The sequence below is a fragment of the Anolis sagrei genome, chromosome 10 (genome assembly GCF_037176765.1).
Source record: "Anolis sagrei isolate rAnoSag1 chromosome 10, rAnoSag1.mat, whole genome shotgun sequence".
Lineage (NCBI taxonomy): Eukaryota > Metazoa > Chordata > Lepidosauria > Squamata > Dactyloidae > Anolis > Anolis sagrei.
Genome location: NC_090030.1, coordinates 158,823 through 176,660, shown reverse-complemented (window position 1 = coordinate 176,660; position 17,838 = coordinate 158,823). Strand labels below are relative to the sequence as shown.

At 50.9% G+C, this 17,838-nt stretch overlaps 1 protein-coding gene across 4 annotated transcripts in view; it reads left to right on the top strand.

Annotated features, from left to right (window-relative positions):
* The first annotated feature begins 505 nt into the window (after positions 1-505).
* Positions 506-17,838, top strand: part of EDA (ectodysplasin A) — a 40,137-nt gene continuing 22,804 nt past the window's right edge. For all 4 annotated transcript variants that reach the window (XM_067471490.1, XM_067471489.1, XM_067471488.1 and 1 more), the window contains exon 1: positions 506-898. In XM_067471490.1, the coding sequence (XP_067327591.1) occupies positions 569-898 (330 nt within the window). In that variant the 5' untranslated portion in view covers positions 506-568. The remainder of the gene's footprint in view (positions 899-17,838) is intronic.

Below are 17,838 nucleotides of genomic sequence, written 5' to 3'. Positions count from 1 at the left end.
CCTCCCTTGGCCCCGCCCCCTGAGGGGTCTCCCGGCTGAAGCCCCGCCCTCCGCTCCTGGCCTGGCGCCGCCCCCTGAGGGTCTCTCTCCGTGCTGCGAGGGGGCGGGGCCTGAGAAGGGGGCGGCCCTCTCTCCCTTGGCCCCGCCCCTGAGGGTCTCCCTGCTGAAGCCCCGCCCTCCGCCCGTGCTCCTGTCTTGGCCCCGCCCCCTGAAGGGGTCTCTCCTAGCGGCAAGGGGGCGGGGCCTGCGAAGGGGGCGGCCCTCCCTCCCTCCCTCCCTTGGCCCCGCCCCCTGAGGGTCTCCCTGTTTCCGGAGCCTGCCTGCCTGCCTGCCTGCGAGGGGGGCGTGGCCTGGAGCGGGGAGAGCGCGAGTCGGCGCTCCCTCCCTCCTTCTCTCCGCTTGGCCCCGCCCCCTCCCGGGCTCCGCCCCCTGGGGCTTCCTCCTGGCGCGGGCGGCTTCCAGGCCAGAAGGCAGGCGGGCGGGCGGGCGAGCAGGCGGGCAGGAAGGAAGGAAGGAAGGCAGGCAGGCAGGCAGGCAGGCAGGAGGATGCGGGCGTCGTAGCGCCGCCATGGGCTCGGAGCCGCCTCTCCCCCCCGCTCCCGCTGCTCCGGCTCTGGCGTGCTCGGCGTGGGTGTGGCGGGCGCTGGGGGCGTTCCTGGCGCTCTCGCTCTCGCTGCACCTCCTCACCCTCGGATGCTACCTCGAACTCCGCTCAGAGATCCTGCGCCGCCGGGACACCCCCCCAGGGGGCGCACACACGCAACACCAGCACCACCAGCACCACGCCCAGCTCCCCACACCAGCAACAGCAGCAGCAGGAGGGGCCGGGGGCGGGGCCCAGGCAGGGCCGCCACGCCCCCCGCAAGGCACGCCCCCCGCCCACCACCACCAGCGGCAGGTAAGGGGGGCGGGGGGGGACGTGACCCATCTGGGCTTGCACCTGTTACTAAGGGGCATCCTGTCTGTGTTAACATAGAAGAAGAAGAAGGGGGAGCTGCCATGGGATATCATGAATAGGATTAGCATAGAATAATAATAATAATAATAATAATAATAATAATAATAATGGGAGGGGGATCTACCATGACATCTAATGAATCTTATTAATATATAATAATAATAATAATAATAATAATAATGATGGGAAGGGGAGCTACCATAACATATGATGAATCATATTAATATATAATAATAATGGTGATGATGATGGGGAGGGGGACTACGATGACATATGATAAATCATATTCATCTTAATATACAATAACAATAATAATAATAATGGGAGGGGGGAGCTGCCATGACATGATGGATCATATTAATATATAATAAGAATAACAATCATAATTCATATTAATATGTAATAATAATAATGGGAGGGGGAGCTGCCATGAGATATCACGGCCAGGTATAACTATGTGAGGGGAATACGTCCTAGGGAGGAGGAGGGAGCAAGCTTCCTTTCTGCTTCCTTTCCTTGGAGACTAGGACGCAATGGAGCAAAGGCTCCAAACTACAAGAGAGGAGATTCCACCTGAACCTGAGGAAGAACTTCCTGACTGGGAGAGCCGTTCAGCAGTGGAACTCTCTGCCGTGGAGTGTGGTGGAGGCTCTTTCCTTCTTTGGAAGCTTTTAAGCAGAGGCTGGATGGCCATCTGTCAGGGGTGCTTTGAATGCAATATTCCTGCTTCTTGGCAGAAGGAGGTTGGACTGGAGGATGGCCCACCAGGTCTCTTCCAACTCTAGGATTCAATGAATTATATTAATATATAATAATTAGCTATATAAAGAAACATGATGATGATGATGGGAGGGGGGATCTGCCATGACATAGAATGGAGCATATTAATCCATAAAAATACAGTATAACAGTAGTAATAATAATAATAATAATAATAGTAATAATGGTGGAAGCTCCTTCCTTAGTCGCCATTGTTTTTATTATTATTACTATTATATTTGTTATTCATTCATATGATTCATCCTGTGCCATGGCAGAAGATTCCAGTAAATATGGTATTGAGGGTTTATTATTTATATATTATTTATTCATTCATTCATTCTTTATTTATTTATTTATTTCCCACCCCTCCTTTTGGCTCGAAGCAGGGCACAACATGCATTATTAATACTATTATTATTATCATTGTTATTCCTTACCCACCTCTCTTTTTGTCTCAAGGTCCCCAATGACATGTACTGTTATTATTATTTTCATTATTGTTATTATTGTCATTCCTTACCGGCCTCTCTCTTTTTGGCCCGAGGCTGGGCACAGCGCAGTTTACATGCATTCCATAAAAGCACCTCGGAGGGCATGCGCCGTGGGTGCCGTAGGGGCCGGAGGGATGTGTCCCGTGGGCCCGGCCCTATTTTTTATTTATTTATTTGGGGTTCTTTTACCCCGCCCTTCTCACCCCGAAGGGGACTCAGGGCGGCTTACAAAAGCAAGGCACAATTTGATGCCTGCATCATAAAAACAATCAAACACAAAATTACATCAATACACAGTTAACACCAAATATACATTATAACCATAAAATCAATAAAACCAAATACAAACCCAGTTTGTCCTCTTACATGGTCAGCGTTTGCTACTCATAGATCTAGTTTTCCGTTCCACTTCATCAATCCTGCTGGTCTTACTCGCCTGGTTGTCTGATTTAATTGCCGGAGTGCCCAAAGGCCTGGTCCCATAACCACGTCTTCACCCTTCTCCTGAAGGCGAGGAGGGATGATGATGCCCTGATTTCCCCTGGGAGTGAGTTCCACAGGTGAGGGGCTACCACTGAGAAAGCCCTGCTCCTCGTCCCCACCAGCCTCACTTGTGACAGTGGTGGGGTCGAGAGCAGGACCTCCCCAGATGATCGCAGACTCCAGGGTGGGACGTAGAGGGAGATATGTTCGGACAGATACACTGGACCAGAACCGTACAGGGTTTTGTAGGTCAAAACCAGCACCTTGAATTGTGCTCGGAACTGAATCGGCAGCCAGTGGAGCTGGCACAGCAGAGGGGTGGTATGCTCCCTGTATGTCGCTCCAGTGAGCAATCTGGCTGCCGCTCGCTGGACTAGTTGAAGTTTCTGAACAATCTTCAAGGGCAACCCCACGTAGAGCGCATTGCAGTAGTCTATTCAGGATGTAACAAGAGCGTGGACCACCGTGGCCAGATCAGACTTCCCAAGGTACGGGCGCAACTGGTGCACAAGTTTTAATTGCGCAAAAGCTCTCCCGGCCACCGCTGAGACCTGGGTTTCCAGGCTCAGTGATGAGTCCAGGATCACTCCCAAGCTGCGAACCTGCGTTTTCAGGGGGAGTGGAACCCCGTCCAGCACAGGCTGTAACCCTATGCCCTGTTCGGCCTTACGACTGACCAGGAGGACTTTTCCAAAGGGCTGTGCAAGGAGATGGCTGCCCTTCAGGCCTTCCTTCATGGGCCGTTGGGTCAGTTCCCTGGGGCCCAAGCCCCCCTTCAGGCCTGGTCAAGCACACAGAATGATGGTGGCCTCGTCCTTGGCCATGCCTCTGCCCATGCGTTTGAGTTTGGGAACACACTCCCATTCCACGGTGGCTCTGTTTACTTTCCCTTTGGGATTTCTGGGCTCACGTGCAGGAGGTGGGCCTGTTCTGCAACCGGCTGGGGGGGATTGGCCACTTGGGGTGTCCGTTCTGTTTCCTTCAATCCTCTTGCAGAGCACTCGTGTTTATGTCCACCAAAATAAGAACTGCTTTGGCTGAAAGGCGCTGCCACATTTCCTTCCTTCCTTCCTTCCTTCCTTCCTTCCTTCCTTCCTTCCTTCCTTCCTTCCTTCCTTCCATTGCTTCCTCCCTCCATCCATCCTTTCCCTTGATTCCCAGTCCTCCTTTTCTTTCCTTCCCCTTCCTTCACCCTTTTCTTTCCAACCCATTCCTCCTCTCTCTCTCTTGCCTTCCTTCCTTCCCTCCCTTCCCTCCTCCATGCCTTTTCCTTCCTTCTTTCCTCCCTTGCTTTCCTCCCTTCCTTTGCTTGCGTGTTTCCTTCCTTCCCTCTTTGCTTCCTTCCTTCCCATTCCTCCTCTCCTTCCTTCATTCCTTCCTTCCTTTGCTTGCTGGATAACTTGCTTCTTTCTTTCCTTTTCCTCCCTCCATTCCTCCTTTCCCTTCCTTTCCCTTCCTTCCTTTGCTTGCTTGTTTCCTTCCTTTTCCTCCATCCCTCCCTCCCTTCCTTTCTTCCCGTTCCTCCTCTCCTTCCTTCCTTCCTTCCTTGCTTTGCTTGCTAGCTTGCTAGCTTGCTTCATTATTTCCTTTTCCTCCCTCCCTTCCTCCCTTTCCCTTCTTTCCCTCCTTCGATGGTTTGTTTCCTTCCTTTTCTTCCTTCCCTCCCTTCCCATTTTTTCTCTCTTTCTTTCCTTCCTTCCTTCGCATGCTTGCTGGCTTGCTTCTTTCTTTCCTTTTCCTCCCTCCCTTCCTCCTTTTCCTTCCTTCCCCTTCCTTCCTTCCTTCCTTTGCTTGCTTGTTTCCTTCCTTTTCCCCCCTCCCTCCCTTCTTTTCTTCCCATTCCCCCTCTCCTTCCTTCCTGCCTTCCTTCTTTTGCTTGCTTGCTAGCTTGCTTCTTTCTTTCCTTTTCCTCCCTCCCTTTCCTTCCTTTCCCTTCCTTGATGAATGGGGCTCCTTAAAGGGTTATTTTGGGGCCACCTTCCTCCTGCTGACCTCCCTCTTGGCCGGAGACCCTTCTTGACGCCCCCCCTCCCTTTGGGGACCCATGGCCTGGAGTGGGGCTGGAGGCGGAGGATGCAGGCACCCCTTGTCCCACCTGGCAGGGTCAGCGTGCCCTTTGCAGGCAGGCGGCTCTTCCCAGGGAAAGATGGGGAAGGGAGCGAAGGAGCGAAGGAAGGAGCGAGCGGAGGAGAGAAGTTCACTGGTTCCTCCTTGGCAGCCTCTCCTGCCTCGGGGCTGGTGGACGCCATCCAGGGAATCAACTCTGGAATCAGGCTGACTTCTTGCCAGCTGTTTTGTGTTTCCAAATCGTCTATAAACAATGCGGAGAGGAAAAAACAACGCCTCCGAGCCCAACCTGACGAAGGCAGAATGAGACAAGTGTGTGTTTTTCCATCCCTCTGACTCAGGTTGGCTTCGGCTCCGGCTCCGGTGTCAGTCCCTTGCAAGGCCGCTGGGGTTGGCTCCCTTTCCCTTCGCCCAGGACTGAAACCCATTCCGTTTGGAGCCTGGGCTTGGCCTTCTGGCGGGTTTCCCCATCAAGGAGGGTGGACTGGGGGGCCTTTAGGGGACCCTTCCATTACTATTATGTGAGTTGGAAGGCCATCTATTTGGATTGCTTTGGTGGTGTCCTTCCTGGTAGAAGGGGTTGGACAGGATGGCCTTTAGGGGTCCCTTCCAATATTACTCTGTGAGCTGGATGGCCATCTCTTTGGATTGCTAGGACCCTATCATTCTATGGCCGGCTGGATAGCCATCTGTCAGGTGGGCTTTGGTGGTGTCTTTCCTGGCAGATGGAGGTTAGACTGGATGGCATTTAGGCACCCATTTCAATATTACTCTGTGACAGGCTGGATGGCCATCTGTTGGGAGGGCTTTAGTGATGTGCTTCCTGGCCAAAGGGGGCTGGATTGGATGGCCTCTAGGGGTCCCCTCCAGCTGTAGGACCCTATGATTCCATGACGGGCTGGGTGGCCATCTGCTGTCCTTCCAGTCAGAAAGGGATTGGACTGGATGACCTCTGGAGGTCCCTTCCAATATTGTTCTGTGGCAGCCTGGATGGCCACCTGCTGGGAGTGTTCTGATGATGTCTTCCCTGGCAAAAGGAAAAGTAGACTGGATGGCCTTTAGGGGTCCCTTCCAAAATTATTCAATGATTCTATGACCATCTGCATGGAGGACTTTAATAGTGTCCTTCCTGACAAAAGGGGGTTAAGTTGGATGGCCTTTAGGGACCCCTTCCAATATTACCCTATGCTTTTATGACAGGCTGGATGGCCATCTGTCAGGAGGGCTTGAGTTGGGTCCTCCTGCCTGAGAGAAGGGAGATGGACTGGATGTCCCCTTTGTAGTCCCTTCCAAGTAATATGAACCTAATAATCAATAGCAATAGTAATCAACAATAATAGTAATTCCATCTTTCTTCTTGACAGAAGTGGGTTGGGCTAGATGGCCCTTAGGGGTCCCTTCTATCTCTTGGACCCTATGATTCTATGATGGGCTAGATGGCCATCAGCTGTCCTTCTGGGCAGAAGGAATTTGCAATGGATGGCCTTTAGGGATCAATATTATTCTATGACAGGCCGGGTAGCCATTTGTCGGGAGGGCTTTGGTGGTGTCCTTCCTGGCCGAAGGGGGTTGGACTGGGTGGCCCTCCAGCTCTAGGGCCACATGATTCTATGACCCACTAGGTGGCCATCTACTGTCCTTCTGGGCAGAAGGAGGATGGACTGGATGGCCTCTGGAGGTCCCTTCCAATATTCTTCTATGGCAGACTGGATGAACATTTCTGGGAGCGTTTTGATGGTGTCTTTCCTGGCAGAAGGGGGACAGACTGGATGGCCTTTAGGGTTCCCTTCCAACTGTGGAGCTCTGCAATGGCTTGAGCTGAAGGACAAGGACACCTTCAAGAAAAGAGAGAGAGAGAGAGAGAGACCCTGAAACTTGGAGTCGTGGTTGCAAAAGGCACGAATCCGAAGCAGAGGTGTGTGTGTGTGTGTGTGTGTGTGTGTCAGGGAGACACGGATTTTAATAAATTAATTATGCTTGACAGTTTGATTGACTGGGTTACTCCATACAGCCTCCAGTCTCTTCTGTCTGTCAGCCAGCCTCTTAATTTCTCTCTTTTTTTGGCTGATGGTGAGGTAATAACGAGCAGCCTGGATCTGCATACGACCTGGTGCGGCGTGCCTCTCTCTCTCTCTCTCTCTCTCTCTCTCTCAGGTGAGAAGGGGGGCCGGGGTCCCTCCTGCGGAGCCCTGCTCTCTGCGGTCTGCGCTCCTTCCCATCCGTCACCTTCTTGGACGCACCTCGCGCACACCTGCGCGGGAGTCGCATCCTCTGCCAATAACAACTGTGTTGAACCCAGGAGGAATGGCTTACCTGCCTTTTCAAAACGCAGACGTGGTTGTTTTGTGCCCTCGGCACTCGTGGCTTAAGCTGCCTCTCTTCTCCCTCCCTCCCTCCCTTCTCTGCCTTGAGAGAGAGAGAGAGAGAGAGAGACCTGGGCTGCCCGTCAAGCTGTGAGAGACCCCAAAGGGGGCCTTCAGAGCCCAAACCCCTTCTTTCGGCCAGGAAGGGCACCACCTTCTCTCCCGACAGATAGCCACCTGGCCTCATAGACAGTAGTGCAGGCATGGGCAAACACTCCAGGAGTTTTGGACTCCAACTCCCACCATTCCCAACAGCCTGGTTTATCAAAGTGGTTGAGGAGGAGGATGAACGCCTTGTTGGAACAGGGACGTATTCCCTTGAGCCTCCGAAAGGCAACTGTGAGACCTCTCCTGAAGAAGGTGGCCCTAGATTCCTCGGGGTTGAATAACTACCGGCCAATTTCTAATCTCCCCTTTTTGGGCAAGGCTCTGGGGTGGGTGGTGGCCTCCCAACTCCAGGGGTTCTTGGAGGAAGCCCAGTATCTTGATCCATCACAGTCTGGTTTTAGTCCTAGCCACAGTACGGAGACAGCTTTGGTCACCTTGGTGGATGACCTTGGCAGGGAACTAGACAAGGGGAGAGTGTCCTTGTTGGGTCTTCTGGACATCTCAGTGGCTTTCGATACCATCGACCATGGTCTCCTTCTTGGGTGGCTCTCTGGAATGGATCTTGGCACTGATTTAGAGTCCTCTACTTCTTCCTGGAGGGCCATTCCCAGTTGGTGAAGCTGGGAGACACCTGCTCAGACCCCTAGCCATTGACCTGTGGGGTCCCGCAAGGTTCCATTCTCTCCCCCATGCTTTTTAACATCTACATGAAACCACTGGGTGAGGTCATCTGGGGTTTTGGAATCCATTGCCATCTGTATACAGATGACATGCAACTCTACTATTCCTTTCCATCGAACCCCAAGGAAGCCTCATGTACTCTAAACCAGTGCCTGGCAGCTGTAATGGATGGGATGAAGTTTAATTGAGGTCCTCCTGGCCAGCCGTGGGGCCAGTCGGGGTCTCGGGTGACAACGTGTGCTCCAGGGAAGGGGTCCCACTCCCCCTGAGGACACAGCTCCGCGGCCAGGGGGTCCTCCTGGGTTCCGTGCTGATGCTCGATGCTCTGGTGTCGGCGGTGGCCAGGAGGACCTTCTTTGCACCGTTAAAGATGATGTGCCAGCTGCAACCATACCTCATGAAGTCCGACTTGGCCACGGTGGTCCATGCCTCGGTCACATCCAGGTTAGATTATTGCAACGCGCTCTATGTGTGGCGGCCCGGAAATTCCAACTGGTGCAAAGGTCGACAGCCAGGCTTCTAACTGGAGCCATTTAGAGGGAACATACAGGACCCGTATTGAAACAGCTCCAGTGGCTGCCGATAAGTTCCCGGGCTCAATTCAAGGTGCAGCTTCTGACCTGTAAAGTCCTAAACGGGTTGGCCCTGCCTATCTCCACAATCGCATCTCTCCCATGAACCTGCAAAGGAAACCCTCATTCCCACCACTGTCTCAAGTGCAGTTGGTAAGAATTTGGGAGGGGGCCTTCACAGTGGTGGCCCCCCACCTTTGGAATGCCTTCCTCAGAGAGATAAGACAGGCCCCATCACTATCCTCCTTCTGCAGGGACCTGAAAACCTGGTGGGTGGTTCCAACAGGCTTTTGAAAATGATTAGCCCCAGGCCCCACCTTGGCCATCAGTTAGGTCCCTGCTCTGCCCTCTACCCACTCCCCTGGCCCAATGCTACCTCATTGTACTAGCCCTGGCCCAGACCTACGATGGCTGTTCAGCAGGCCTTGGAAATGAGTGGCCCCGGTCCTACGCTGACCATCAGGTAGGGCTTTACCCACTCCCCTGGCCCTATGCTACTTCGTTGCTCTAGCCTAGCCCTCTCATAATAGTAATATCTGAGTTGGAAGGGACCCCAAAGAGGGCCATGAAAGCCCGGCCACCTTCTGCTAGGAGGGACACCATCCAAGCTTTCCTGACAGATGGCCACCCAGCCTCTGCATAATAATAAGAAGAAGAAGGAGGAGGAGGAGGAGGAGGCAGAATATGTCAAGGAAAGCCAAGACCCTGCTTTAATTGAAGTCAATAATCGGAAACTTCTCAAAGCACAGCAGACAAAGAGTCAGTACAAGAAAACCGCACTCCAAACCAGAGCTGACAGCTGGCACAACAAAGCACTGCATGGGCAGTTTCTTGAGAAGATTGAAGGAAAAGTTGACAAGGAGAAGGCCTGGTGATGGCTCAGGAATGGAACCCTGAAGAAGGAGACGGAAGAAGGCCTGGTTCTTGCAGCCCAGGAGCAAGCCATCAGAACCAAGGCCATGAAGGCCAGGATTGAAAAATCAGCGGTTGACCCAAAATGCAGACACTGCAAGGAAGCTGAGGAAACCATGGAGCATCTCCTCAGCTGTTGCAAGAAAATCGCACAGATGGACCACAAGCAGAGGCACAACTCTGTGGCCCAGGTGATTCACGGGAACTTATGTCACAAGGACCACCTGACAGCAGGAAAGAACTGGTGGGATCATAAACCTGCAACGGTCATGGAAAATGAACACGCAAAAATACTCTGGGACTTTTGAATCCAGATTGACAAAGTTTTGGAACACAACACAGCAGACATCACGATTGTGGAAAAGAAAAAAGTCTGGATTATGGATGTCGCCATTCCAGGTGAGAGTCGCATTGAGGAAAAACAACAACAGGAAAAACTCATCCGCCATCAAGACCTCAAAATCGAACTGCAAAGGCTCTGATGGCATCAACCAGTCCAAGTGGTCCCAGTGGTGATGGGCGCACTGGGTGCCGTGCCAAAAGATCTCAGGCGACATTTGGAAACCATAGACATCGACAACATCACAATCTGTCAATTGCATAAGGCCACCTGACTTGGATCTGCGCACATCATTCGAAAACACATCACACAGTCCTAGACGCTTGGGAAGGGTTCGACTTGGGATTTTGTGATATGAAATCCAGCATAGAGATCTCGCTTGCTGTGACATACTGTGCTTTTGTGTCAATAATAATAATAATAATAATAGTGTCCTAGAGTTAATGGAGAAATAGGGCTGTATAATCCTAGAGTTGGAAGGGACCCCAAGGAGGGCCACCAAAGCCCCACCCCCTCTTGCCGGGCAGGAAAATCAGATGCAAAGCCCTCCTGACAGATGGCCGTCTGGCCCCATAGACATTAGCAGGTCTTAGAATCCCCAAGGCCTCCGTCTCTCCCGGCGTCTGCCTCCACTTTGAATGGAGATCCCTGGCAGGCAGGCTTTGGCGCATCATGCAACGGCGCGGCTCCTGCTTCTCATTAGGCGCATGAGGCAGGAATGATGCAAACGTTGTTTTCGGTGCTAAGTTCAGGCTCTTTGAGGTTGGGTTGAAAAAAACCCCAGCGTAAACCACAAAAAAGCCAGTGGGCGCATAGCTGAACAGGTGGAACAAATTTGTTCAGTCTGTGTTACGAGAGAGAGAGAGAGAGAGAGAGAGAGAGAGAAGCGGGGGGGGGGGGGAGAGAGAACGGCAACCCGCTCTTTGAGTAATAAATCATTCCCCGGCTCATTGTTCTTCTCTGGTTGCAGGAGGGACTGCGCTGCTGTGGGAATCCGTGGGAGCCTCCGCAAAACAGAGACAATCTGTGGCCCAGTCGGGATGGGGCGCAATGGGCAGCAGTGGCATTCTTTGCAGCTGCACGTGGTCGCTTTCCATTGCAATAATAATAATAACAGTAATAGCGTTCTTTCTTGCCCGCCTTTCTTTGTGGCTTGAGGCAGGTCACAGCACAGTCAAAGCAGACAAACATTGCAAAAAGTTCTGTAAACAAACTCGCATATTAAAATGTAGTTCTCTAAAAGATAAATCATAAAACATATATCTATAGCATACATATTAGAGATTAAAACACAGGGTATGAGTTCTTTGCCTTGGAGTCCGGTGAAAGCTGGATGGCTATCTGTCGGGGCTGCTTCGATTGAGCTCTTACTGCAAGGCAGAATAAAGGGGCTTGGACTAGATGACCTTTGGAGGTCTCATCCAACTCTATGATTCTGTTATTCTTTGGGAATCATTTTACTTTACTAGTATTAAGGTTAGATGCACCATCTGTCGAGGGTGCTTTGATTGTGATTTTCCTGCATGAAGGCAGAAAAAAGGGTGTTGGACCGGATGGCCCTTGAGGTCTCTTCCAATTCTATTATTTTTATTATGATTGGAGGGCCATCTGCCAGGCTGCTTTGATGGTGTTTTTCCTGCATGAAGGTAGAAGGGGGTTAGACTGAATCACCTTTGAGGTCCCTTCTAACTCGTTGAGGTTGGATGACCATCCGTCAGGAGTGCTTTGATGGTGTTTTTCGTGCATGAAGGCAGAAGGGGGTTGGACTGAATTGCCCCTGAGATCTCTTCCAGCTCTGTTGTTGTTGAGGCTGGATGGCCATCCGTCAGGAGTGCTTTGATGGTGTTTTTCATGCATGAAGAGAACTGGGAAGCCCTGGCCCTTGAGCGCTCCAGCTGGAGGTCAGCTGTGACCAGCAGTGCTGCAGAATTCGAGGAGGCACGAGTGGAGGGTGAAAGAGAGAAACGTGCTAGGAGGAAGGCACGTCAAGCCAACCCCGACCGGGACCGCCTTCCACCTGGAAACCAATGCCCTCACTGTGGAAGAAGATGCAGAGCAAGAATAGGGCTCCACAGCCACTTACGGACCCACAAGAACATTGGAGGACCATCATACTCGGAAAACGAGGGATCGCCTAAGTAAGTAAGTAAGTATCATGCATGAAGGCAGAAGGGGGTGGTCTAAATTGCCCCTGAGGTCTCTTCCAACTCTTGTTGTTGTTGTTGTTGGGGCTGGATGACCATCTGTCAGGAGTGCTTTGATGGTGTTTTTCCTGCATAAAGTCAGAAGGGGGTGGACTAGATTGCCTTTGAGGTCTCTTCCAACTCTTCTTCTTGTTGTTGAACTCCTATTACAGATTTATTATCATTAAGCAGAGGCTGAATGGCCATCTATTGGGGGTGCTTTGATGGTGCTTTTCCTGCATGAGGGCAGAATGAGGTTGGACTGGGTTGCTCTTGAGGTCTCTTCCAACTCTATTATGATTCTGCGAGTTTATAAACATCCCGAATAGAACGTAGTCCTGTAAAAGGTACATCTTAAAACGTATTTTGGTCTCTTCCAATTTTGTGATACTATTATTCTATAAACATATCTATTAAAACGTTGAAATGTATTCCTATCAAGTACACAGGAGAGAGAGAGAGACTAAAACACAGAGCAGGATTCATTGACAGGCCGTGCGCAGTGTTGCTGTTGCATTGCCTCCGCATGGCGCCTTCGTGCTGCATCGAGGGCATGTGGTGTGTCAGCCTCCACGAAAGCAGGCGCCCAACTCTGTGCAAGAGGGGCTCCCCCAATTTCCCTCAAGAGCCCCCCCCCTCTCCCTCCCTCCGGCTGCAGAAAGGCTTGCTTGTGTTGGGGCTCAGCAGCAAGATGCTGGGAAATCCTCAGAGGATGAGTGGGGTGATGGTTTTCTCACTGAGTCTCTGTGTTTTCAGCCCTGAAACGCAGTCTGAATTGCAGGCCTTAGATCGGAGAGAAGCGCCTGCAGCTGGATGTTTGGGATTCCGTTTCTGTTGGGAATCTCTTGGGAATCGGCCTTCAGCAGATGGGGAGTTTTCCCGTGATACCAGATTAGGCCTCTGCAGGGAGGGAGTGAAGGATAGATTGATTAGAAGCCAGAAAGGCTCCTCAACCCCGTGAGAAGCCCTTGAAACCCTAGTGGCTCCTTGGCTGGGTCTGAACTTAAATTAAGTGATGCTTTCTTGGTCTCTGCAGAGCAGACAACGTTGCTATAGAATCAAGTTCCTGATTCAACTTTCATATTCATAATTCAAGTCTCCTGCATTTTCCTATGTTCCTGCAAGAGTTTTCCTTGGAAAAGCTTCTATTTTCATGCTTATGGTTTATTGCTTATGATCTTGCTTTCCTGGATTCCATGTACCTTGTTGTTTTGGACTACTGAACTGTGTATAAATGGACTACTGCTATTCTGTAGCACCTCTTCTGGGGCTTTTTGGGAAATGCCCTTTCCCCCTTTTGTACGTGCTTTTGTAAACAAACGGCAGTCGCTAGATACAACTGGACTGTGGTGTGGCGCTGGGTGAAAAGGTGTCTTCAAGGCTAGAGTGCAACAGTTGGCACTCGGAGGGCAGGGACGGGGCTGGTTGCACAAGGCGGAGGGTGAGTCAGGCTGGGAGGAATGTGTCAAGCAACCGTCAGGTGTTTGGAAACAAGTCGCTCTCTCGCTCGCTCGCTCACTCGGAGAGGTGGGTGAGTGCGAGGAGACGGCAGCAGGAACAGGAGGAGGGCCCTTCCTTCCTTCCTTCCCTCCTTGTTGGGACACGTTGCCGCTGGGGATCCTGTCTCTGCAGAGCCCCGAGCAGAGCAGAGCCACTCTTCCTTTCTCCCACATCTGGAATATTGTGTCCAATTCTGGGCACCACAATTCAAGAGAGATATTGACAAGCTGGAATGTGTCCAGAGGAGGGTGACTAAAATGATCAAGGGTCTGGAGAACAAGCCCTATGAGGAGCGGCTTAAGGAGCTGGGCATGTTTAGCCTGAAGAAGAGAAGGCTGAGAGGAGACATGATGAGGGCCATGTATCAATATGTGAGAGGAAGCCACAGGGAGGAGGGAGCAGATCAAGATTCTGGAGAACAAGCCCTATGAGGAGCGGCTTAAGGAGCTGGGCATGTTTAGCCTGAAGAAGAGAAGGCTGAGAGGAGATATGATGAGAGCCATGTATAAATATGTGAGAGGAAGCCACAGGGAGGAGGAGGGAGCAAGCTTGTTTTCTGCTTCCTTGGAGACTAGGATGCAATGGAGCAATGGCTTCAAACCACAAGAGAGGAGATTCCATCTGAACATTAGGAAGAACTTCCTGACTGTGAGAGCCGTTCAGCAGTGGAACTCTCTGCCCCGGAGGGAGTGTGGTGGAGGCTCCTTCTTTGGAAGCTTTTAAACAGAGGCTGGATGGCCATCTGTCAGGGGTGATTTGAATGCAATGTTCCTGCTTCTTGGCAGAATGGGGTTGGACTGGATGGCCCAGGAGGTCTCTTCCAACTCTTTGATTCTATGATTCTATGATCCCCCCCCCCCCTTGCTGCACAAGCGCTCTCCTCCGGGTTGGGGCCCCGGGCTTCTCTGGGCCAGGCTGGAAGGGTCACCCCAAGGAGCTGTGGCGTCGAGCCTTGGCTGCCATTGTGGCCCAGGGGCCCGGCCTTGCCCAAGGGACACAACTCTCAGACCATGTGCATGTGTTGATAGAAGCCAGTAATGGGAAAACTTCACACACACACACCCCAGGTGTTTTGGACTTCAACTCCCACGATTCCTAATAATCTCAGGCCCTTTTCTTTCCCCCCTCAACCATTCCTGCAGCTGAGGGGGAGAAGAAAAGGGCCTGAGGTTATTATTTATTTATTTATTTATTTGCTATACTTGTATACCGCCGTTTCTCAGCCTAGCCGGCGACTCAACGCGGTTTACAACAACTTATAACAAACAACAGTATACAGTTTAAAAGCATAAAAACACGATCCACAATACATATATCAATAAACAATCCAATTCATCTCTTGACTAAAATCGTGATCCAGTTTCGTCGTCCAGATTGCCAGTCCTTCAATCATTACACTTATTGCACTGAGTTAACCGAACACCTGCTCGAACATCCACGTTTTTAGTCTTTTCCTGAATACCATCAATGAGGGAGCTGATCTCACCTCCATGGGAAGGGCGTTCCATAGCCGCGGGGCCACCACAGAAAAGGCCCTGTCTCTCGTCCCCGCCAGCCGCACCTGGGATTAGGGATTGTGGGAGTTGAAATCCCTGGAGGGCCGAAGTTGGCCCAAGGTCAACAGCATATATATATGAAGCTCTTTGGGAGTGGTGGTTGTGGCTGATCGCTAGTAAAGATATTAAACAAGGTCGGAGCAAGAACGCTGCCTTGGGGTAAGCCATTCTTTGGCCTCCTCCCTCTACTTTTCCTGCCTTGAAACTCCACGTAGAAGCTCCGGTTTTCTAGGAGAGTCTGGATGGTTTTTGTGAAATCATCGTCTCGAGTAATATGGTTGGCTTTCTGCCGCATTTTCCTATGTTGCACCGTGTCCTAGGCTGCTGTAAGGTCGACAAAAACTGTTCCAGGAATGCAACCTTTCTCATATCCTTCCTCAATGTGTTCTGTCAGATTCAGAATTTGGGCTGAACAGTTTTTCCCTGGTCTGAAACCTGCTTGTTGTGCAATAACAGCTCCTAATCGACTTAGTAGTATCCTCTCATATACTTTATATAGATGGCATAGGAGTGAGATAGGCCGGTAGTTCCTGGCATTGGAGGCATCTTTACCGGGTTTTAAAATGGCAATTATCATAGTTTTCCTTCATAGTCTGGGATGTTATGGCGTGTTTTCCAGGCTGAATGGCCATCGTGTTCTAGCAGCATTTTCTCCTGATGTTTCACAGCCTCTGTGGCTATTGTCATCTTCAGAGGGTCTGATGTAGAGTCGATATATGTGTGTAATAATGTCCAGGGTGGGAGGAAGAACCATTGTCTGTTAACCAAGTGTAAAGGGTGTAGTTAGCAAGCTTGAATTGCAAGTATTTGAGTGGGGTCCACCCATTACCATGTGCGTACCTATGAAGAACCCATAGTCAATAGTGAGGGCATCTGCCTAGAAGTAGCTACCAGAATGAAGATAGTAACTAATGAATGCCACCCAGTCACAGGAGGTCTCCAGGCAGGAAGCAATCAAAGGCTAGTGGGCACCACCCGGGCTAAGGATGTCTCCAAGGCAGCAAACAATTCAAAGGAAACAGTCCTGGCTACTTCTGTGAGGATGAGAATGATGATGATGATGTCGATGATCTCTCCAGGCAAGAAGCAATCAAGGGCCAATGAGCACCACCAAGGCTAAGGATGTCTCCAAGGCAGCAAACAATTCAAAGGGAGCAAAGGCCTGGCTACTTCTGTGGTGGTGGTGGTGGTGGTGATGATGATGATGATGATGATGATGATGATGATGATGGTGATGTCAATGATGTCTCCAGGCACGAAGCAATCAAGGGCCAATGAGCACCACCCAGGCTAAGGATGTCTCCAAGGCACCGAACAATTCAAAGGAAACAAAGGCCTGGCTACTTCTGTGGTGGTGGTGGTGGTGGTGGTGGTGGTGATGATGATGATGATGATGATGATGATGGTGATGTCAATGATGTCTCCAGGCACGAAGCAATCAAGGGCCAATGAGCACCACCCAGGCTAAGGATGTCTCCAAGGCACCGAACAATTCAAAGGAAACAAACGCCTGGCTACTTCTGTGGTGGTGGTGGTGGTGATGATGATGATGATGATGATGATGATGATGATGATGTCGATGATGTCTCCAGGCAAGAAGCAATCAATGGCCAGTGAGCACCACCCAGGCTAAGGATGTCTCCAAGGCAGCAAGCAATTCAGAGGGAGCAAAGGCCAGGCTGGTTCCATGCAGATGGCATCTCTATTGACCATGCAGTCTTCATGGTTACTCAGATGTGAATAAGTGGATCCCACTCAACACTTGCAAATCAAGCTTGCTAATACAGCCCAGAAACCACACAACACCCCATTGTGACTATCTCTTGAAGATATATTTGGCTATGTTGTGCCCTGCTTACAGCTCGAGAAGAAGAAGGTGGTGGTGGTGGAGGAGGAGGAGGAGGAGGAGGAGGAGGAGGAATAAGAAGAGAAGAGAGAGGAGGAAGAGAAGGAGAAGCGCCACGATCACCACCCTTGTTCCTCTCAAATATCACATGATGTGCTGCCCAACCCCTTCTCTGGGCACAAGTCCCTCCCAGTCTGTCCAGTTGCTCCCAGTCTGCCGAAGGGGCCTCTGCTGCTGCGCCCTTTGAGATGGATGCCGCTTGCCTCTCTTTGGGGTTTGAAAGAGGAGCTTTTATTCCAAAGCCAGGACACATGTCAAGGCCATCGCGGAGCAGCCGCCTCTAATGGCGTTTTTTCATTTTATCACGAACCAAGTTTTTACTGGCAACGGCTTTCTCCCCGATTGGCTTGTTATGATGCAAAATTGCCCCGTAATGAGGACAGCTGTGGCCCAGCTGTGTGGCGGAGAGGGAGGCATCTGGCCCCGAAATGGGAACTAGTGAAAGGACCAATACAGATAAAGGTAATAACAACAGCAGCAACAGCAACAACAACACAATCATAAAAATATTTGCAGAAATATTCACAAAAAGTATTTGCAGAAAATAAACATTGAGATATTCACCAAAAATATCCACAGAAATAATCCTAAAAATATTCCCAAAATGTTTACCTAAATATTAGCAAAGATGCGCAACTTTGTTTTCAAAGCCTTGAAACCTCCAAAACAGTATTTGCTGGCAAATGTCATGCGCAGCCGCCCGAGGTGCCCTCTGTGTACTTGGTCCAAAAAAGGTGCGCTTTAGGGTTCCTCCTCTGAAAACAAGCGCTAGGGTGCCAAAGCTTCCAACAATGGGAAGGAAAACCTTGGATGCACCTATGCTGCAAAATGAATGGGCTTTTCAACTGCCTTGGCTCAATGTTTGGGGGTCATGCAGATGCCTCAGCAAACTTCAAATCCCAGGTTTGTATTGCATTGAGATGTGGCCACTGAATGGGAGGTGACGTCCCCCAAAG